This window comes from Setaria italica, chromosome IX (genome assembly GCF_000263155.2).
Source record: "Setaria italica strain Yugu1 chromosome IX, Setaria_italica_v2.0, whole genome shotgun sequence".
In the NCBI taxonomy this organism is placed as follows: Eukaryota; Viridiplantae; Streptophyta; class Magnoliopsida; order Poales; family Poaceae; genus Setaria; species Setaria italica.
The window spans coordinates 12,835,236-12,859,412 of NC_028458.1; the positions used below are offsets into that span (position 1 = coordinate 12,835,236).

Consider the following 24,177-nt stretch of genomic DNA (forward strand, 5'->3'; position numbering starts at 1 on the left):
AGCAAATTGCTCGATCGAGGAGGCAATCCGCAAGAATTTCTTAGGAAGTGCATAGAGTATTCGCTTTACAACATAGGAATCCTCCATTGCCTCCCCCCAACTCTCTTATGTGACTGACAAGGCTGTCAACCTTAATTGCATACTCTTCAACACCCTCACTACTTTTCATCTTGAGGGCATCAAGCTCCTCTTCGAGGGTTTGCACCCTCGCTGCCTGCACCCGGTCAACACCAAGGGACATGGTCTTCAAGACCGCCCAGACCTCCTTCGCATTTGTCTTCTCAGAGACATCTCCTGCACCTCCATCACAACCTACATCTTGATAGAACAAGTCGAGTATTTCTTCCACGTCAGCACGGGATACGACAGCCTGGCCACGACTGAATTCTCACCTGCTGCTCTACTGCCTCCTGCCATATCTCTAGACGCTAGCTAGGAATACAACACTAGCTCTGATACCAAATGACATATTAGAACATGGCCTGCAACTTGAACATACACGTACACAATATCACTTGGAGAAGCTGAATAATACACATGTGTTGTTGCAACGCAGCAATCTCAGCTCTGCCTAGTTGCTTATATATTATATGCTTAACATCAAAGCAAACTTTAGCTACAAAATATGTAAGAACTCCATGCATAGTGGAAGAGGTGAATAGCACAGCTAATCCACCTTCCTACAGCACTACGGCAATGCTATAATACCACTGGCATTTATTTATGTGCTATGACATGATTAGGCACTTAAGCTCTAGAAGATAAACAAGATTAATACTAATAACGCTCTCCTTTCCTTCCTCCATTGTTGCGGTCATTTTTCCTCCAATTGCTCAACAAAACTCCCATTTTTGAAGGATAAACATTAACATCTTATTTTGAGGTTGGTAACTAGCATTCCTTAAAATTCTTGGCTTCTTTCTTTGGCTAGTTTTTAAAATTTGGCATGAATTTGATGGAGAGGCTCTCTTGCTTCATTTTAGAGCTCATTTGTGGTGGAATTTCAATGGAGTGAGCTGAAATTTGAAGGTTGCTCATCACCGCCTTGCTTGAAGGCTAGTATCTTGCTCATCACTCCATGTATGCTTAGTTAGATTGTTGCAAAATTGAGAAAATGTGATGGAGAGGCTCTTTCTTGACTCTAGGCTAATTTTGAGCAATTTTTTGATGGATGCTCCAAAAGTTTGAAGTTATCACAAAACCTCACATGATTTAAGTTTAGTGAATGTAGCCTCTTTTGAATTTGGTACCTTCTATACTTTGCCTAGTTACATTTTTGCAAAATTATGAAAAATGTGATGGAGAGGGCATTTCTTTGTCTCTAGGGCATTTTTGAGAAATTTCTTCATGGATGCCACAAAAGTGGGAAGTTAGCGCAGAAAGTCACATGATTCAAGGTGTGTTTAAAAATTCTTTTATAATTGGTAGTTTGTATGCTTTTCCTAGTTAGATTGTTCCAAAATTGAAAAGAATGTGATGTAGAGGCTCTTTCGTATCTCTAGGCTATTTTGAGGAATTTCTTCATGGATGCCACATAACTGTGAAGTTAGCACAAAAACTCAAGTGATTTTCAGGTGTTTATGAAGCTTATTTTGTAATTGGTAGCTTGTATGGTTTACCTAGTACTCACTGTTGCCAAACTGAGAAAATATCGTTGTTCATAGATGGATCGAGGATGGATGTACTGTTCAAAGGCGAGAGAGGTTTCATTCATCAACGGTGTTGATTCTTTTGTGAAGGCCGCCAAGGCGTACATCACAAACAATCATCAGAATGATGGGTACGTATGTTGCCCAGGCATTGATTGCAAAAATTAGAAGGAGTGGAGCAATGTCGAGCAAATCCGCTGTCATTTGTTGCGTAGGGGTTTCGTGGGTAACTATCGGGTACGGAATAAGCACAGTGAGGGCGGCGTTAATGAATCTAAGGCAATGACCGTGTTTGAACATACCCGGGCTGCAGCCATGCATGGAAACACTGGTGAAACTTCTTATGAACTGCCAGTGCTAGAAACTTCTGATGAGCTGCCCGTGCCAGAAAGCAAGCGCGAGACATTAGCATTAGGTGAAGGGTTAGATTCCATAGACCGGATGCTATGTGATGCGGAGCATGAATGCCTTGATGTAAGAAATCTGAAGAAGCTCGAGCAGATGAGGAAGGATGCTAGGACACCACTATACCCAGGCTGTAGCATTTCAAAACTGGAAGCTAACCTGATGCTATTGGAGATGAAGTCAACCAAAGGTTTGTCTAATAAAGGCTTTGATGATTTTTTAAATCTCCTGCAAAAGATGCTCCCAAGCCCGAATGAGTTGCCTGAGAACATATATTAGGAAAAGCAGATGATCTGCCCAATGGGCCTTGAAGTAGAAAAGATCCATGCGTGCCCCAATGATTGCATCCTTTACCGTGAGGATAAGTACAAAGATTTGGATGCTTGTCCAGTGTGCGAAGCTTCAGGTACAAGTGTGACTTGGGTAAAACTATGTCATGCGACCGGAACAAAAGACCCCCTGCGAAGGTCGTCCGGTATTTCCCCATAATTCCTCGGATAAAGTGGTTGTTTGCGAACCCGAAGACAACAGAGCTTATGCGGTGGCATGCCGAAGAATGTCTGCAAGATGGAAAACTCAGGCACCCAGCTGATGGATCCCAATGGAGGGCTATCGATTGGAAATTCAAGAAAGCATTGAAGAAGGAGACAAGGAACATAAGGTTTGGTTTGAATATGGATGGGATGAATCCTTTTAACATGGTCAGCAGCAATCACAGCACATGGCATGTTACTCTTTGCATATACAACCTTCCGCCTTGGATTTGTATGAAGTGAACGTACATTATGATGCCGTTAATGATCCAAGGCCCACAACAACCTAGCAATGATATCGATGTCTATTTGGAGCCATTGATAGATGATCTGATGACATTGTGGAAAGATGGTGTCAAGGTGTGGGATGAGTACAAGCGGGAACACTTCAAGCTAAGAGCATTGCTATTCGTAACAATCACGGACCTACCTGGCTTGGGTAGCTTAGCTGGCCTAGCTACAAAGGGATATAATGGATGTGTGGTTTGTTTGGATGGCACCGAAGCTAGATGGTTAACCAACAGCAAGAAGATGGTATACATGGGTCATCGTAGGTTCCTTCCCTTGAATCACCCATATCGGAAGAACAACAAATCCTTTGATGGGACAAAGCAACGCTCCACAATATCATGATGGGAGGCAGATATTTAAAATAGTAAGCCAACTTAGATTTGTTCTTGGAAAGGTCAAAGGAAGTGTACCCGCCCCGGCTGATTCTTTGTTTAAAAAGAACTTGTTGCTTTGGAGACTTTCGTATTGGCAGTTCTTGATGGTTCGCACGCACTTGATGGCATGCACATAACTAAAAATGTGGCGGAGACCATGATCAGAACATTAATGGCACATAAAGGCAAAGGAAAAGACTCAATGGAAGCTCGACTGGACCTTCAAGAGATGAATGTCAGGCAAGAACTACATCCCATTATTCTAGATGATGGAAAAAAGAAGCTTCTAGTTGCTTCTTGGACATTGAATAATACTGAGAAAAAGAAGATATGTACTTTCTTCAATGAACTCAAAGTGCTGACAGGATACTCCTCAAACATCAGGAGACTAATAACCATTAAGGAGTTGAAATTCAACATGAGCAACATGAAGGCCCACGACTACCATGTCATGATGACACAACTGCTCCCAATTGCGATTAGGGGTGTCCTTCCTCTGAAGGTACGAGACCCAGTCATTAAGTTGTGCTCATTCTTCAATGCCATCTCACACAAGGTCATAGATCCAGACACACTGGACAAGCTTTAGGCTGACTTGATCCATACTATTAATAGGCTCAAGATGCATTTCCCACCCACATTCTTTGACATCTCACTGCACCTCACTACTCACCTTGTTGCTCAGATAAAAGCTCTAGGGTCAATGTTCCTGCATCATATGTTTTCTTTTGAGAGGTTAATGAGCATTCTTAGGAGATATGTTCGGAATAGATTTAGGCCAGAAGCGTGCATGGTAAATGGATGGTCTACAGAGGAGGCTATTGAGTTCCGCACATACTATTTGGATCTCGACAGAATTGGGGTTCCAGTATCTCGTCATGAGGGGAGGCTGAGTGGAAGAGGATTGATCGGTCAGAAGTCGGTACGTGTTGTAGACCTTGATGCTTTCAAGCTAGCACACTACACTGTTCTACAACAAGTGGCCATAGTTTCTCCATATATCAATATGCACAAGCATGAACTACAGCAGCGGAATAGGAACAAGACAGAAGCTTGGATCGTGAAATAGCACAGAGATTCATTTGGCAGTTGGTTACGATTGAAGTTAACAGGTGTTGATACTGGTCCTCGTGAGCTGGATCTATTGGCCATGGTACCATCTAGTACCGTGCTCATGTTCCAAGGATGCGACATAAATGCATAAACATTTTAAGATGAAAAGAGTGCTAACCAAAACAGCGGTGTCCGTATTGATGCTTTTGACAACAATCATCAATAAGAGTCATACTATGGAAGGATAGAAGAGATTTGGGAGCTAGATTATGGACCACAAATAAAGATCCCTCTGTTTCATTATCAATGGGTTCGACTCAAGGGGGTCTTCGAAGACAATTATGGCATGACTATGGTGGATCTCAAGGACGTAGCCTATAGAGATGAACCTTTCATTTGGGTCGAAGATGTAGTGCAAGTATTCTATGAAAAAGATCTAGCTAACGAGTGCAGACATGTTGTGGTACCGGGGAAAAGAAAGATTGTCGGCGTTGAAAATACAACCGAGGATGAAGTAAATGGCTTTGCAGACATGCCTCCACTCGGCCCAAATGTCGACCTTCCTCTATTTGAAGAGGGTGATGAACCTGCTTACGTGAGGCTCCACCATAATGAAGCCCTCATCGTTGACAATGAGTGACAAGATGTGATAATTCAGAAACTCTTAACATTTTCTATGTACTTGTTTCATTATATGTACTATGTTGAACTCTGGTTGTATCTTTTTTTAATATTGCATGCATTGTCTAGAAGATATGTTTAACCTTTTTTATTGCACTCTATATCATGTACTATTTAATTGTAATAAAAAATTGGAAAAAAAGCCATCACCGCCGGTTCTTGTGATAAACCGGCACTGATAGTGACCTTCAATGCCGGTTTATATTTAAAAGCAGCGGTGAAGGGCACTTTCACCGCTGGTTTATATCTATAACCGACAGTGACGGTTGCTATCACCGCCAGTGCTAAAAGAAACTTGGCGGTGATATGCATGCCACCCAATAAAAGGTGGCAATGTGGAATGAAATGATAGAATGTATGCGCGAGCAAGTTCGTGAAGAATGCAATGCATCTAATGCTCGATTCCGCGAAGAGCTTGAGCAAAGAATGAGCCAACGTCCAATAGAAGATAGTACCCAAGATCATGCAAGACTAGTGCTAAATCATAGTAGCTGTGGGAGCACCGCTATGCCTGAAGAAGATGCATTGGTTAGATGGCCTTTAGATGAGATCGAAGCTCCAAGAAATTGCAAGCTATATGTCCAGGACGGATTCATGAAGACCAAGGTGGCCGTAGGTCAGGCTCATCCTACTAGCCCAGATGTTATGTTGCATTATCATCCATTACCAGATGGCTACGCCAAAGTGACACTTGATGGTCTCATTAAGAAGAGTTATGGTATAGTGGAGTTGGACTTTGTTGTAGGGGGTGAGTCAAGGAAACTAAAGCATAACCTTGGATCATTTGTGGCTTGGAGGAAACGCTACATATCCTTTGACTCATCATACTCTGATGATGACGTTGATGATGATAACAACCGCGAACATGACCCGGTGCCACCACAAAGGGATGAGAGCCTACCACGTGAAAGGGATCCAAGCCCGCTGCTTCGAAGGGATCCAACCCCGCTGCCTCAAAAGGAACCAACACCACCGCCAAGTCCAAGGAGCCCACCATCAAATAGGAGATTATCCTAGAGGATACCTTCCGAAAACTCAAAACAAGCAAGCTCAATTTCTCAGGGGAAGGGCACTACGAAGAAAAAAAGGGTTAATGCCAGCATAACATCGCTCTTCATGGTAGTAGATGAGGTGCCAGTTAGTCTAAAAGTTGTTGCGTATTTCCAGAAGCATTTCATAAAGCCAGAAATAGAAAAACTGCCCTCAGACTTTGCACAAACCATTAGCAAAGGCCATTTGATTAAATATTCAAAGGTTGTGCACAATGAAAATTTGGAGCGGATAGAGCAGAGGAAGGCCCTTTGTGAGGCAAACAACATCACTAAGGAACAACTTCTGGCAATTAAGTTAAGTCAAGATCCTCAAGTGGCGGGGCTTGGGCCTATTGCATGGACGTTTGAGCTAGAAAAGGATCTAGTCGAGCCGAGCATGATCCCCGAGTTACCCATGAGAATGAGACACTTACATGAGTGGTAGAAACAACAGAGCACCAGCATATTTGGTGCGAGTTACACAAAGCATGATATCCACAAGAAGGGTGATGGTGAATTATGGATTCCTTTCGAAGAACTATTTCTGTTCTACCAATAGTGAGCCCTTGACGTCTCAATCATCGCCTTGTGGACTTTGTAAGTATCATCGCTAACATGTAATATGAGTTCTTTACTAAGTGGCTTGTACGTATAACTTCATTCTTTTGTAGGATGGAGTCTTATATGTGCCGCGAAAATGGGATTAAGGATGTAGGCTTCTTGGACCCTACCGCTGTCCATGAGAGGACATTAGAAGCTACAGACATGAAGAGTTACTGCTTGATGCTTTTTTAGCCTTGAATGACAAGAAGCACGTACTTCTCTCCTACAACTGCTTGTAAGTGGATATGATCCTTACTTATCGAAGACACTTGTTGTCAAGCACTTAATTCATTCGTTGCATGAAATATATGCAGTAACCATCATGTCCTCATTGATATATGCATTTTTTAGAGTACGCTCAGCATATATGACTCAAAAAGAAAGCCTCGCTCAAATGTCCAACCACTCTTAACCTTTTGAACAAGTAAATAAAGCAAATCACTCTTTTTTTATGTGTTGGATTTTGTTTGTTATATTTGCTTCCACCTAATCGTATTCACTGTTTGTAATGTCAAATAGGATCTTTGCTAAATATCATAAGAAAAGCAAGGTTCATAAACCTTATTCGAAAGACTTCATCGTTAATGAAAAGAAGTGGATCCTAAGGCAGCCTGAGGGTAACGATCATTGTGGGTTTTATGTTATGTATTGGATGCATTGTTATAGTGGTGATGACTTCAGTGCGGCATCCGAGCATGTATGTTTGAAACCCTCCATAATTACCATTCATGACTTGCACTTAGTATTTGAACCTAACTGATACATCTTTGATTTGTATTGCAGAAAGAAGGGGTGTCCACTTCCGCGCTAATGATAGGCCAGATAATATCACTTCAAGAACAACTAGCTGGGTTAATTCTCGATCAGGTTCTCAATCCAAGGGGAGTACTGCTTGATTAGGAGGATTAAGTTTCAAGTTGTTTGTGAACTTATTGGATATATGGACTTGTGGTCTATGAACTGACGTATGGACGTTACAATATGTTTTATGTGGACTTGTAACAATATGGTTCATTGTGGACTCGTGTATGGATTCATGCATTCTCTTGATTTTTATGATATTATATATATATATATATATATATATTGCTGTCAAATGGGTGATTTTAATTAGATGTATAAATTTTTTCTTTGGAAAAGCTCATCACAGCTGGTTTGAACCTGTGATGAAATGGACGCATCACCGCCGGCCTGTGGCATGAACTGGCTGTGATGATGGGTTCATCACCGCCGACCTGAGAAACAAACCGGCGGTGATGGCGTACCCCGTCACCGTCGAATTGGATACGACGGATCCCAAACCAGCGGTGATGCATGGTGGGGCCAGCGGTGATGAGACTTTCTGTAATAGTGAACACCACACACACCACACTACACACACCTCATAGGTTCTAGGTGCAGTGGAAGAAGATGAGGAGGGTTCTCACCTTGGAGATCCTGTCCGCGTCAATGGAGCGGCGATTCCATGGCCGGCGAGCGGAGGAGGCCGACCACCTCGTCAGGTTTGTTTACAACCAGTGCAACGCAATGGCTAACCGCCGTAGTGTCGATGTACGTCATGTAGCTTGCCATTTCTGTGGCAACATGATATGTAGGCTCGTGTTCAGCAAGAGATACTTCGCCGAGCCCCCGCTAGCGCCGTCGGCTGGAGCCGGCCCTGGTCCTGACGAGGTGGAGCATGTCAATGCGCTGTTCACGCTACTGAACTACGTCTACAGTTTCTGCATCTCGGATTACTTCCCTGTGTCGATAGGCCTAGATCTTGACGGTCATGAGAAGGTTGTGCACGGCGTGATGGCGACACTGAACAGATTGCATGATCCCATCATAGAAGAGAGGCTCCATGAGTGGTCTGCTCTTCGTAGACGTAGTGAGAAGAGTGAAATCAGAGACTGACTTGACGTGCTGGTTTCTCTTGACGATTCGGAAGGGCGACCTCTTCTATCGCTTGAAGAGATAAAAGCACAAGCAGCGGTGAGTTATAACTTTATCTACGCTGCTCTACCTCAACTCATTTCATTTCCTCGATATAAAATTATTCGATAACTACTTAAGTATGTTGTGAAGTTAACATTGATAATGTGGGATAATAAGAATATTTGTTTCTTCCTCTCTTTCTATAATATCTCTCTTCTTCCACTGTTTCAGATATTTTACATGTCACTAATTGATCTATACAATGGCATTTATTAGGAGATAATGTATGCAATAGCTGACAATATAGATTTCCATATGGGCCACCCGGCCCTAGCCCGGCCCTAGCACAAAATGGCCCGGCACGAAATGGCACGACGCCTCTTCCGTGCTGTGCCGTGCCGTGTCGTGCCGTCGTGCCGAACAGGCAGCCCAGGCCCAGCACGACGGCCCTTTCTTAGGGCCGGGTCGGCACGGTGGCACGACACGCACTAGCGTGCTAGTGCCGGGCCAGGCACTAAGGTCTCAATGACCACTCAAACTGATCAACACAACTTATACAAGTCATTTATCTAGAAAAGAACAACATATTTTAACTTCAACAGATTAAAATCATCTTATCAAACTTCACAAATCACAAATCAACACAACAGATTAAGATCAACATCTCTCTACTTCAACTTCACAAATCACAACATCACAGATCAACATCACAGAGAGACAGGAGATTATAACTTATAAGTTTGAGCTGGTGCAATGGCTGCCTCATTAAAAACCTATCCAGGTAAAACTCACACCTCGTGAGAAAACATCCTGGATAGGAAAAAAGAGTACAGCCCAGCTCAATCAAATTATAGTTCTAAAACTTAAGTTATTACAGGCCAGTGTTACACTTCTGAATTCTCAGCGGCATCTAGGTACAAATTAGCAAAACTTTCCTCAAGTTCTTCATCCTCTACTAAGTTCTGAAGTCTTGCTTCTGCAGCCTCCCAATCCTTAATGCAAGAAAGCATCTCGATCGTCTCCGGTTTCAATCAACGCCGCCTCTCCTCGATGATCCTGCCAATAGTGTTGAAAACAGATTCTGATGAAACTGTGGGAACAGGAACAGAAAGAACATATCTAGCTAAGATGGATAGAACTGGATAAGTTCTTTTATGCTCATGCCACCAGGATAAGATGTTGAAGTTATCATCAAAATGGGTGACAGTGTCACTGTCCAAGTAGGTAGAGAGTTCATTGCCAATACCCATACCAGTTGCAGTAGTGCTTGCTGCTTGCAGCAAAGCACTTGCAGATGACCTTCTAGACAAAGCAAGAGGTAAAGAGGGAGGAGGGGTGGAGAAAGAAGTACTAGGGAGATCATGAATTCCAAAAGCAAATACACCAGAATCTGAACGAGTGGAAAAAATATCATCCCAAGCACTAGTTTTCTTACCAAAAGTGGATGGAGGTGGAGGAGTTTGCAATTTTACTGCACCAAACTTATCATCATACAGTTTAAATGCAGTAGACAGTTTAGCTCTAACATCAGTGAAGTAAGCAGAATAATCAATACCAGTAAGACTAGATAACAACCTGAGCACATTTTGAAAACCTTTCAATTTAGCTCTAGGGTCCAATATGAATGCAACAGAATAAAGCATAGGAATGTCTCTCCAGTACTTAAGATAGTAATCTTTCATAGGAACAACAACATGCCTAAGCAATTCATCATTTTCATAATGTTTAAGATGCTTAGCAATCAAAATGAGCTGATGCAACATAAGTGGATAGGTAGGATAATAAACACCAGATAGTGCAACAGTACAATTATAAAAGAGTTCAAAGAAGGATAGCATACTCTGTGCAATAGTCCAATGATCTTCTGTCAACAGTAAAGGATCTCTTTCACCCCTAGGATAGTTAGTCTCAATGAAAACATTAAATGTCTATCTGTAAGGGAGCAAATGCTTGAGCATGAGATAAGTGGAGTTCCACCTGACTTCCATGTCCAAACCAAACTTTCTAGGACGAACATTCACAGCTAGACAAAATCTCTTAAATGCAGCAATGCGCTAGTTAGAAGCAATGATGAAAGATATTGCAGATCTAAATGCATCTAGATATGGCTCAATCAGATTAATGGCAGATTTAACCATGAGATTGATGATATAACCAGCACAACGCTAATGTAAGAACAATGATCCAACATAAGCAGCTAATTTAGGACTAAGTTTCTCCATAGCAGTAGAATTAGCAGAGGCATTATCCAAAGTAACAGAAAACACCTTTGAAATCAAACCATACTCCTCTAGCACACTAGTCACACGGTCAGAATTGTTCTGGCCAGAGTGAGATTCATCAATAAGCCTTAAACCAATTAACCTCTTCTCTAATTACCAATCAGCATTAACATAATGAGCAACCACACTAAGGTAACCTTCCTTAGCATTACCAGACCAGATATCAGAAGTGATAGACATAGATGAAACGGCAACACATGATTCAATAAGCTTAGCATGGCAATCAGTAAAGTACTTGCACATATCTCTAGTGGTTGATTGCATAGAGACAGCAGAAAACCTAGGATTATGAGCAAGTTTAATATACTCTTCAAAAGCAGGAGATGCACCGAAACATAGAGGAAGATCTAGTCTAGAAATCAAACGACATAGTTGAGTACGAGCTACCTCAGCAGAGTAATCCCATTGACGGATAGAACCGTCAGGGTTGAAATGGATCAGAGACTGGGAATTACGAACCTTAGCCCTCCTGTTTGGGCATTTCTCAACATGCCTGTTGAGATGGCCAGTGCCAATGGAAGATCTAGCAGCATATATAATGCCACAATGATTACACTTGGCAGAGACCCTTACCTTCTTCCCATTGATGTCCTTGAAGATCTTTTCAAAGTCCTTCCAGCACTCAGAGGTGGTGGAACGGGACCTCTTGGTGCCGCTGCTCACCATGTCTGGATCAGCATCAGGTGCTTCTTGACCAGCAGGTGGTGCTTCAGTCGCAGCTATGTTGATTGGATCGATAGCGCTGCGACCGAAGAGCTCGTCCCGCTCTGCCTCCATGTCACTCTCATCATCACCTCGCTGGCCCATCATCCGAAGCTCGTCGTTGATGGTGTGCTCCTGGAAATCATCGCCGCCGTCCATCGCCGACGCTCTGGTCCCTCAACGGATCAACCAGCGAACACAAAACAAGAACGAATCAGTAGAAGAACACCAACAAATCAGTAGAAGAACACCAGCAGACAACAACGCAACGGCTTACCAACGAATCCGGAGCACCAGAGCGCACGGCGATGGTCAACGAATAACGGATCTGGAGCACCAGAGCCAGGTTGGAGCGAGAGGAGGCAACAGGACAGTGGACAGAGGAGTGGGCGAGAGCGAGAGGTGGGGAAAGAAGACAACAACTCAACGGCTTACCAACGAATCCGGATCACCAGAGCGCACGGCAAGGTGAACTAACAACGGATCCGAACACCGGAGCCAGGGAGGACCGAGAGGAGGCGAGGGTTGGGGGAAGAAGATGACACACCAACGAATCAGTAGAAGAACACGCCGGAGATCAACGGTCGGGAGGCGAGGGGGGCTAGCGGCGCCAGTTGGCGGCCAACGCCGGCCTTCGGTCGCCAGAGAGGGAGGAGGCGGGGGTTGGGGGAAGAAGATGAAACAAGAACGAATCAGTAGAACACCAACAGACAACGGTCGGGAGGCGAGGGGGCCCAGCGGCGCTGGTAGGCGGCCGACGCCGGCCTTCGGTCGCCGGAGAGGGAGGAGGCGAGAGAGCGGAGGCGGAGAGGAGGAGAGCCAGAGGCGGCGAGCCGGCGAGGCGTGTGAGAGAGCGGAGGCGGAGAACCAGAGGAGAGCGAGATCCAGATCCAGAGCGAGAGCGGCAGGGAGGGGAAGGAAATGAAGCTAGGGTTCGCGGACGAGCGGGGCGAGGCGCCGACGGGCTTATATACCCCCTCCCCAACGGCTTGATCCAACGGTCGGGAGGCGACGGGACGCCGGAGATCAACGGTCGGGAGGCGAGGGGTGCGGGGGTGTCGAGCCAGCATCAGGCCGGCCCAAAAATCGTGCTGGGCTCGTGCTGGCCTACCGTGCCGGGAAGGGGGCCCAGGCCCGGCACTATCATCGTGCCGGGCTGGCCCGAGCACCCTTCCACTCGTGTTGGGCCCGTGTTCGTGCTGGGTTTTTTAGTACCGGGCCTTGGGCCACCCAGTGGGCCTGGCCCATTTGGAAAACTTTGGCTGACAACCCATCAAACGCGATCGAGTGGGCACTTGCTGAGATGATGAACAAGCCAGAAATCATGGAAAAGGCAATGGACGAATTGAACATGGTCGTCGGCAAAGAGAGGCTAGTCCAAGAATCTAACATTCCTCATCTCAACTATCTCAAAGCTTGCATACGGGAGGCATTCCGCATGCATCCTTACCACCCTTTCAACCCACCCCATGTTGCCATGGAAGACACCACCATCGTCGGTTACTTGATTCCAAAGGATACCCATGTCCTCATAAGTCGAGTTGGGCTTGGGCGAAACCCCAATATTTGGCTTGATCCTCATGAGTTTCAACCAGAGCGGCATCTGATGAACAGTTCAAATGTAGTTCTCACTGAGCCAGACCTTCGATTCATGTTGTTCAGCACGGGTAGGAGGGGCTGCCCAGGGGTTTCACTTGGCAGTTCTGTAAAAGTGATGCTACTCGCAAGACTTCTGCAAGGTTTCAGCTGGACAAAGCTGCCTGGCGTTCAAACAATCGAGCTCAAGGAGTCCCCTACAAGCATCGCACTAGCTGAACCATTGATCTTGCAAGCTGAACCTCGTCTGCCGGTGCACCTTTATGAGTCTATTTAGCTATCAACATTGTTATAACAGTCTCCATTTATACTAGATTTCTCCTGAAGTTGTAATTATATGTATGATTCTATGGCCATGTATGTCCTCTGAAATGTGGGTGCAATATTGTAAATTCAGTTATGCAAAACCGGGTTTTTTTTCAGAATGAAATAAAGTTTACATTGGGCATTGTGTTGAGCTTCATCTGATTTGCTTATATTTCTACAATCTGCTAGAATGAGCAAGATATATATTTCATTTGCTTTGGGCCTGTTTGGCAGAGCTCCACATAGCTCCAGATCCTTAAAAACAGCAACTCCACCACAGAGCAGTTCCAGCGTGAATCTATGCTCTCACCATGGAGCTGAGGAAAAGTGTTTGGCTGAGAGAACAACTCCAGATCCAGAAATAGAGTTTTTGGTTGGATTGTCCACTAATACCCTTTTGCTTTCCTATTTTTTTTCTCAATACAACTTTATTCCCAGCAACATAATTTAACTATTGTTGTCACATAACATATAATTAACCTTGTTCGTACATAAATTACAAGTGCAATCCTCCGTAGTCCGTACCAACAGCTCCCACGGCCACCACAGGAGCTGATTAGATAGCTATCGCTGCCTTCTCATTCCTGGGCAACAACAATGCAAAGCAACGACGGTGGGGACGTCGTGGAGATGCCATCCTTATTCGTGCCACTGCAGGGTGGGCAGGTGCTGCACAGCGTCCCGCCAGAGCAGAGCACCATGTCCGTGGCATCTCAGGCCCGCACACCGTCGACCGGTCCACGACCGTGGCTGCGCGCGCACTTGACCTGACCAGCCGCGCCTAGGCTTCCGCCACTGGCCACGCCCCCCAGGCCACCTCCACCTGCGCCTAGGCCAGAGGAGGAGCACGGGATGTGGGCAGCGGCGGATGATGGAGAACGGAGAAGAAACGTCGCGAACAGAAAGGACGGCGTCGGGGGAAAGAAAAATAGAAAAAGGTGCGAACCGGTATGCAAGGATGTGTAATTGATGGCATTGGTGGGTAATTTCTACCAACTCCACGAGGGGTACAAAACCATGTTTTGAGAGCACCCCCTGTGGTGCTCCGTGGATTTGGTGGATCTGGGAGCTAGATCTGGATTTTTTGCGGATCTGGATTTCACGGAGCTGGACCGTTTGGCTGAAAAAATTGGAAGCGGAGCTGTTTTTGAGGATCTGGAGCTGCGTGAAGCTCTACCAAACAGGCCCTTAAGCTCCAATACTACCAGTGAGCCTTTTTTTTTTGCAGTCCAGTCATCAGGGATTTAGGGGTATCATAAGGTATACAATAGCAATATTTGTACCTTTGTCTTGAGATTAACTATATACTTACCTCCTTTCGCAAATAAATGATGTTCATGCATAAAGTTTTTTCCTACAAACAGTTAAATCTCTGGTGGGAAACGCCATATATTTCTGACCGGAGGGAGTATATGGATAACTTACTGGAAGCTGAATTTTTCCAGTACCAGCAGGGGTGGATCCACAGTACAGGGACACCAATGAACTCAAACAATTACCTAACACTATTTTTTATTCAATTGATAATCATGTAGCTTGGTAACACCAATAATTTTATTTTCTAGATCCGCCTTCCTCCAAGGACTCCCTTAGTACCTCCAAGGACTGTTAAAAGAACTCGATATCAACCTCCTCGATCCTGCACTGTTCAATTCTTCTTCTGACTTTTCTACTTAATAACCATCGTATTCAGTGGCCCCCTTATTGTAATCTCACAATATCGTTCACTTACCTCAGCATATTGAATCATTGATCAATTCTCTTGCTTCACTACACTACAAGACTTTGGGTATTAACGACGGGAATTGTGGTCGTTAAAAGTCTAATTGTGGTAATATGGTAAAGGCTCCATCGTTAAAAGTATTAACAACCATGTAATAATTCCGGTCGTTAACTCTTTAACAATAGGATATGCATGTCGTCGTTAATTATGCATAAATAACGACCACTTTTATAGTAATAACGACCACTTTTCCTGTTGTTGCCAATGTTACATAGGAGCCATGTTTTGAATGTTAACGACCACTTTGTAGCAGTAGTGACCACAATGTTTTGTTGAAAGCACTGCAGTGTTGATTAACGACCATATATTTTTATTTGAAACAGTACCAATATCACAATCTTACTGCTAGTTACTATTCCATATTGGATAATTCTTCCATCTCATAACACATCAATTAACTTGGAGGAAATACAATTTTTGTCTGATTGTGGTCAACAGACCTGAAATAACATAACCATTTACATAGCAACAAACTAAATGGACCAAAAAACAAATCTACTGCTACATCGAAAAAAGGTGAAGATTCTAATACTTCAGGTAACCTTCTATATTTGCATTTGATTGGACAAATATTGTTTTGCAAGAGCTTTATAAATGAGTAGCTTTCTCCACAGACCAGTGTGTGCGCAACCGTGCACCTACAATAGAAAAAATGAGAAGATATAATAAGTGACTGGCATAAAGTGAGAACATGTGGAGGTAGAACATTATTTACCATTGTAGTTTCGAAACTATAAACTAGTCTAAATGATGAGACTATGTGAACATGCTGCAACAGTATTATTAAGTTGAAAACATGAAACTTACTCAGGTTGTTGGTCCCCAGATGGTTAGGTTCCTACCTGAACAATTCACAGTTGTTCTGGTTAACATATGACCCTGCCTGATTACAAACAGTGTGTCCATCAGATTCACAAGTTGTCTATTATATATTCAGAAATCAGAACTACCACACTTAAACCAATTTAGATGAAGTAAAATCAAATTATTGTAAATTCTCCATCCGTCAACCAACATATGCATTTAGCTATTACTGATCTAGTGAATAGATTGGATCTTGTTACTATAGCAGATGTAACATGATTAAAAAAAGTATAAGCAAAAGAGCTGTTCATCAGTATAAAATCAATAGTAAAAGTATCCGATCAGTAAATTAGAGATCAAAATGTATATTAATCAGCAGGAGCCTTGCCCCATCTGTTCTCCCTCCATAAAAAATAGAGATCTAAATACATGTAGTTAGTAAAATTAAAAAAATAAGTTATCACCTAATAAGAAATTTGTGCAAGGATTTACTGATACAAAAATCCCATTGATAGAATTTGTTGCTGCATTGCCACGTACTACTGCATCCAACATTATTCCAAGCACACAAATTCAGTTACGGAACATAAAAGATTTCAATTATATGTAAGAGATTAGTAACTTACTGATGAAAAAGTTTGTGTAAGTTACACACTAAACCGGATCATACAATCCAATCGAGATTGGGGTGCTTCTGATTAGTCAATTTCGAGTGCTACTAGATGAATTAAGAAAAGTACAGTAGTACGGAACACCTGTAATTTCAATTGTGTAGATGCAGAACACGCAGTTTTGATTACAGCATATGACGAGGAGAGGAATACAAACTAGAAACCACCTTAGCAAAGATTACCTTGTCTGGGCACCGCCTGACCCTAAACCACGCCGCTGCCGGCCGTGGCCGCAAGGTCGCAGCTGCCTCCTGCTTTAAGATGCTATGACTATATGAATCGTGTGTTTCTTATGTTGCAACATGTGATTTGGGGTTTTGTATTTGGTGATTTTTTATATGTTCCAGTGATTAAGAATGTTGCAATACACATTTTAGGATGTTGGTATGTGTGATTTGGATGGGCCGTTGGAGTATCTTCTTTCAATATTGCATTAGGTGATTAAGGATATTGTAACGTGTTCGTCGAAAAAAAAGGATGTTGTAACGTGTTTTGATTACAAAAGCAATTTTGGATATTTCTATTGTTTGGGCTTTGACTGATATTACGATGGGCTTTGTTCTTGTAGCCCAACGTGAACATGTTGGCATGGGAACAAAAATTATACGTGACATGTTAGCCTTGCCACACACTAGGAAAGAAACAATGTCACCTTTTCATTAAAAGAGAAAGTAATGTGACTTGAATTTTCTAAATAAATTCTAATGTGACATGCACGTGGCTGTTGCCATGCAATTAACCTTTTAATATTTAAGAAAAATATAAAGTGATTTAGTGCTATGTATATCACATTTTTTATTGGAATGATGTACACATGACAATTGCTGAATTGCAACTTGGTGGACCAAAACATGCATGGTTCATAATTTAAACTGGCCACTTCAACTTGATATGCACCATAATGTGCGTGGGCTCATCCAATACTTGTGAAAGTAACAAAGGATGAAAAGTGAATCTAATCCTAGTAACAAGCATGACAAGTTGTATGCCTAACATAGAGTGAGGAGAACAGCGGCCACATCTTTTCTCGTTTCAATCTCCGTGAATCCCGTACCTGAGATTTGGGATTGAACCATTGATTTATTGTTCATTTTTCTTCTCTTATTTTTCAGAAAAATTTTCCTATGTCCATGACTTTTTTGTATGAAGCTAAATGGTGGTTGAATCATGGATCTAGCCCACCAAACCTCAGAAAAATGGTTGCAAGAATTTTGAGGTTGACATGCATAATGATCATTATGATAAAAAAAAGTTTGAATTTAATATTGACACGGTCAATTTGCTTTAGATTATGTTTTATATTTTTATTTGAGCACAGTAAGATAACAAATTCGTATTTCATCATTATTTCAAGTTAACATCTTTCGTTCTTTCATACAGGCGCGCATCACGCGCTAACCTGACTAGTTATTAAACATCTGCTGAAATTAGTCCAATTACTCATGTTTTGAGCCTTATATTGCATAATTTTTTGGAAGACAATAAAGGCCATAGTGGCCGCTATAGCGTCCATATCGTTTCAGCCATGCATCCACTAAATCATGTTTAAAACATTGTTTTTTGACATTCTTCATTGGCCCAAGCAACCCACCAGCAACTTAGCCCACATTATTTGACTGCAGTTTAGCCCATCCAACTACCACATTGGCCCACAACTCCATTCCATTTTAGTTCCCAACTGTGCATCAGACTATAGAAAAGTTGCATCAAAGTGTCATTATTAGCCACCATTGTTTTTCTTTTTACTAAGCTTCTCTACGATTTGTGAGGAACATCTGCAAGGGTGTGCCACAGTCGCCACAAAGAAAATGTAAGGCAACCTATGATCCACAGGCAGATGGACTACGTGGTACTAGTTGGGTACACACATGGAACGTGTGCATGCACTCCATTGGCCACCTACAGGCCGACCTACATGCAGTCCCGGCGCACGTCACCATGCTCATCAGGCACGACCCACAGGACGATCATCACAGGTCCTCCAATACTTCAATGGTAGGCCATATTGCCCATGGTTGCTTGTTTCCGACGAATGCATCCATGGGACGACCAACCACTTGTGCTTGACACCACACGCATGCAAATCGTAAATTTGATAAATTCGTGGATAATAATTCTATATAGGGCGGCTGACCTTTGCCACGTTGAGTCGTCGGAATGGTTACTCCATCTTGAATTGATTCAGTCACTTGATGCTTTTGTTAGTTTTTACCGAACCGAAATAAACACTATACAACAAGAAAAAAAAGTTCGACCCATCGGGGGAAAACCCCTCCCCAAAGGCCTTGTGTGAGAGATAGAAGACGATCTCGATCATGGATCGACGGCTTCTGCCAGTGAGAGGATTTCTTGTTTTTTACAACAAGAAAAAAAACATTTGCTAGCCGGTCAATGCACGTGCAGGAGAATGAATCCCAGCGGGATTTGCATATATAGGCTGCTACACACTACCTTGTCATAATCATTTCGGTTTGTGTGGCCTATTCTCGTGCTGCTACCGCCATCAGAATGCAACTCTCTTGACTCCTGGCCAGCATCCAGTGGTTAGCATGGACTCTTATCTGCTGCTTGCTACCAGTACTGCAAAACTTGAAGCAAAACCAAGAGGGGAACTAATGGGTCCAAAGGATAACATCATTACATATTAGAAAAATCCATTTTACTACCACCACAATTCACTTTGGCTGCTTAATTATTAAACTCCCGAATAAAATTTAGGCTCCGTCTACTATCATTACAATTTTATTTCTCTATACATAGAGGTTGAGTTTTAATTTCGAATTTTGTGAGATGACTGGTATCATGATTTTCCTTGTTACAAAATTGCATCATGAATTTTAATTTCATAGTTACTTTTCATGTAGTTTTATATCTCTACGATCAATTTTGTATTAAATATTTCTAACCTATGAAAATAATCATGAACAGTTCTTAAAGTATTGTTCTCTACAATTTAACTTAAAAATAAAGTTGTGTGCAAATAAAAAAAAAGATAAATTTCATAGGGGTTCTCTTATCAGACCAATCTGACGAGCTCGAACCACCATCAAAGCATGGCACTGGCACCAAGCCAGGTGTCGCCTCCCTTGATTTTCTTGTCTACCGGGCCAAAGCAACAACCACCATGAGACGATAGCTGCACCGACTACCGCCAGGCCCAGCCGGATTGCCTATCATCGTCTGCACCGTATAGAATGCTCATGAAAATGAAATCTGCGTCTTTATTAGCTCGGCCGCTTTATCGTGGTGACCTGCATGTGTTTCATGGCGGTTTCTACATGAACACAAAAAATGAATTTTTTTAGATCCTGTTTGTTTGGGATTATAATCCACCTAGATTATATAAGTTGGATTATGGACTATGGGTCCTATGGTAAAAGATCACTTTGTGATCACAATGTGACCGCAATCTGAAATAAGCTAGTCTTGTGATCCCATAATGACCTTTTACCCTACTACCTTTGAACCATAATCCAACTTAGGGACTAGGAGGGAAACAACCAGACCCTTAACGATTATAGCCCTAAAGGAAAAACTTTCGTGGCGGCTTTTATCCATAGCGTTTGGCCATGAATTTCTTCGAAAAACGGTAATTTCAAGGAGCTCGGTCGTGAAAGGAACTTCATGACAGTTGAGACGTCACTCACGGACAAACTTGGTGACTTTTTGGGATCCCCACGTGATTAATCGCCCCATTTCACGTGACAAACATTTCCTTTTTCTGGTATAGTGCGCTGAGAGCAGTGGAAGAAGATGAGGCGGGTCCTCACCTCGGAGGTCCTGTCCGCGTCAATGGAGCAGCGGTTCCATCGCCGGCGAGCGGAGGAGGCCGACCACCTTGTCAGGCTTGTTTACAACCAGTGCAGCTCACCAGCAGGTAACAACAGCGTTGTTGATGGACGTCATGTAGCCCAGCATTTCTGTGGTAACATGATACGGAGACTCATGTTCAGAAAGAGACACTTCGTCGAGCCACCGCCGTCGTCGTTCTCTGCTGGCACCGCCGCCGGGCCTGGTCCGGAGGAGGTGGCGCACGTTGACGCGCTGTTCACGCTGGTTAACTACGTCTATAGCTTCTCCATCTCACATTACATCCCTGCTTGGATTATTGGTCTCGACATTGACGGCCATAAGAAGGTTGTCAAGGGCGTGATGGAGACCATAACAGATTGCATGATCCCATCGTCATAGAGGAGAGGATCCATGAGCGGTCTACTCGAGGTGACAAGAGAGAGCCAAGGGACTTCCTTGATGTGCTAGTCTCTCTTCAGGATTCAGAAGGGCAACCTTTTCTGTCGCTTGATGAAATAAGAGCACAGACAGCGGTAAGATACCAAACTTTGTGCTGCAATCATATCCAAACAATGTCTCTAAGTGCATGCAGATCCGAGTCCTCTCTCTGATTAAAAAAAATGCTTACTGATTGATGAACTTTACCGCAATGTTCAGGAGATAATGTTTGCGATTGTTGACAATCCATCAAACGCGGTCGAGTGGGCACTCGCCGAGATGATGAACAAACCGGAGGTCATGCAGAAAGCAATCGATGAATTGAACACTCTCGTTGGCAAAGGGAGACTCGTCCAAGAATCTGACCTTCCTCGTGTCAACTATCTCAAAGCGTGCATACGGGGGAGGCCTTCCGCTTGCGCCCCTACCACGCTTTCAACCCACCCCATGTTGCCATGCAGGACACCATTGTTTCTGGTTACTTCATTCCCAAGGACAGCCATGTCTTCGTAAGCCGGGGGGGGGGGGGGGCTTGGTCGGAACTCTGCTGTTTGGGAATCTCCTCTAGAATTCCGGCCTGAGAGGCATATGAACAACAATTCAGATTCAGATGTGGTTCTCACTGAGCCAGACCTTAATTAGGTTCATCTCGTTTAGCACCGGTAGGAGGGGATGCCCAGGGGTGTCACTCGGCAGCTCTGTTACAATGATGCTATTCGCAAGGCTTCCGCAAGGGTTCACATGGAGCATGCCTGCTAGCGTTCATACAATGTAGAACTCAAGGAGTCACTACAAGTCTTGAACTGGCTAAACCACTGCTCTTGCAAGCTCAGCCTCGTTTACCAGCCCATCTCTATGCGTGAACCTAAGGTAATGCGCCGGAGAGTCCGAAGTCGAGGGGGTTATTTTGGACTAATAACGTACATTGGTCATTTTTTTTAAGAAAGCAGAATATATCCTGTGGAAGTTTTTTAGATAATGATATCCTATGGAAGTTAATAACAATGATGATTAAATTTTACTGAATTCATGTCGAGATGTTTCTCATTTTGAAAAAAATCTAATATTTATTTTTCTAGTGTTGGCACTGTTGCGGACACCATTTTTATCACATACTCCTCATTGGCCCAACCAACCCGAGAGATCCTATCTATCTTTCAGAAGATAGGGCAGCCACCTTTCCTAGTAGATTCATCTCTACCTCATCTTCTTCCCCACGCTCCTCCCTCACCTTCCTTCTTCCCAGCAGCCTCCGATCCACCCCGCCCCCTCCACCGCCCGGCAGCTGCCCCTTCCGACCAACCCCCACCAGCCCACAGCCCCGTTCCACTGCAGCTTTGCACATCCAACCCATCACCATGGCCCATAAGCCCATTCCACTTCAGCTCGCACACATATCCAACCGAGAGCCTATAGAAAAGTTGCATAAAAGTGACATTATTAAACCATTTTCAGTGAAAATTTTATTCTTCGTAAATGAGGTACCACATAAGTTAATATATATGATGATGGCATTGGAGTTTAGATGGCTTTCTAAATAGTGAGACAACTCTAACACACATCCATTGAGGGTAGAGTTTCATTTCATTCAATCCGGTGTCCAATTAAACGCTTCCAACTCACACATGAATTAAATAATATGGCTATGTATGAAATAACAAAAATGAAATTTGCATTGTAGGGTTGTTTCATTTAAGGTTTTGGTACATTCCGGATGATGTGGTAGTCTCGGAAACAATGAAACGAAATTGAGAATACTGTTAGTCCACCAATACTTTTTTTTATTAAGCTTCTCTACAATTTGTGAGAAACATTTGCAGGAGTGTGCCATACTCGCCACAGAGAAAAAGTGGGGCAACCTATGGCCAATTGGCCATGAATCCCCTAGCTCCTTTCGGGTACACATGGCGTACGTGGGTACTAGTTGGGGTACACACATGGAAGCACGCGCATGTCCTCCATTGGCCACCTACAGGCCGTCCTACACGCGGTTCCGGCGTACGGCACCACGCTCATCAAGCACGACTCGCTGGACGTGCGATCATCACAGGTCCTCGTCGTCCAATGGCACGCCATACGGCCCCATGGGTTGCTTGTCTCCAACGAATGCGTCCACGGGAGAGAGGACCAACCACTTGCGCTCGACACCACGCGCATGCAAATCGTCGGGTACTGAAGTAGCGTCCACGCCATCTGCATGAATGCGCCCAAAAAAGCTCGCCGCATGCAGAAAGGGCCATGGCTGGCGGCACTGTCTCCCTTTTGAGGCCAGAACTCACATCGAATCCCAAGCGAGCCATAAGCTAGCAGTGGGAGCGGGCATTATTGCTTGTGTCGTGCCGGGGCATGGCGGCGCCGGCGCCGGTGGAGGTCGGCGCGCAGGGCACGGTGGGCTCGCTGGTGCTCCGGGAGGTCGAGTACTTCCGGAGGGCGGACGTCGCCGGCGGCGGCAACCACGGCAAGAAGAGCAGCAGCAAGGATGCAGCCAGTGGTGGTGGTGGCGGCGGCGGCAGCCCCCGGGGCAGCAGCAGCGGCAAGAAGCAGAAGAAGAAGGGTGGTGGTGTAGGCAACGGGTCGTTCTTGCCGAGGATGTGCTCGTCGGCGGAGGTGGCGGATTCCCCCGGCGGCGGCCGGAGGGAGCGGCCCGCGAGGATCCGGTACCGGCCTCTGCGGGAGGAAGGGGACGCTCTGGCTCACGAGGACTAGCAGGCATGGCGTGCAGCAGCTGATGCTGATTGGTGGACATGCCGGATGGTTTGTGCCGGATGTCTGTGTCAGATCCGGAGAAGTGTATGTGCCGATAGATACTGGATGATTTCTTGCCATTTTTCTATTTTGGCCTCCCCTCCATATTCAGTGTTAGTGTTTATGACTATATCAGAAAAGTATGTATGAGTGTATGACTTTTCGTTTAACTTGTATCCATCCATTGGTTTGACTGCTTGTGTTCCAACTTCCAAGGATCAGATAAGCCCATGGTAATCTATTTTGCTAGCTATTGACTTGACACAGAATTTGAGTCAAATTTGGTTGCATTACAATAATGAAGAATGTTTTTTTTTCCATTCCGTTCATTTTACTTATTAGTCCTGCATTTGGACAAGGTGAACAAAAGTTTTCATGCTTAATCTTCTTTAATTTCTTGAATTTCAACTAACTACTAAAATTTTGCTGCGAATACTTCCCCGGAAAACTGTACAAGCAAAGAATGCCTGTGTCAGGAAGGTGGTGGTGCATTCTGTGTCAGATCGTACGTAGATTCTTTT

General features: G+C 44.0%; 1 protein-coding gene and 2 pseudogenes across 1 annotated transcript; all 3 read left to right on the plus strand.

Moving 5' to 3' along the window:
• Positions 1-7,876: 7,876 nt before the first annotated feature.
• On the plus strand, positions 7,877-13,394 carry LOC101775957 (annotated as a pseudogene).
• A 5,168-nt stretch (positions 13,395-18,562) lies between these two features.
• On the plus strand, positions 18,563-21,774 carry LOC101776364 (annotated as a pseudogene).
• Positions 21,775-23,075: 1,301 nt separating this feature from the next.
• On the plus strand, positions 23,076-23,920 carry LOC101771727 (transcription factor SOX-4). Its single transcript, XM_004982491.3, has one exon. The coding sequence runs from the start codon at positions 23,258-23,260 to the stop codon at positions 23,615-23,617; it is 360 nt and encodes a 119-aa protein (XP_004982548.1). The 5' UTR covers positions 23,076-23,257; the 3' UTR covers positions 23,618-23,920.
• The last annotated feature ends 257 nt before the right edge of the window (positions 23,921-24,177 follow it).

What these genes read in the sequence shown, in the direction of transcription:
- LOC101771727 (XM_004982491.3), top strand. Translation starts at nt 23,258, where the DNA reads ATGGCGGCGCCGGCGCCGGTGGAGGTCGGCGCGCAGGGCACGGTGGGC.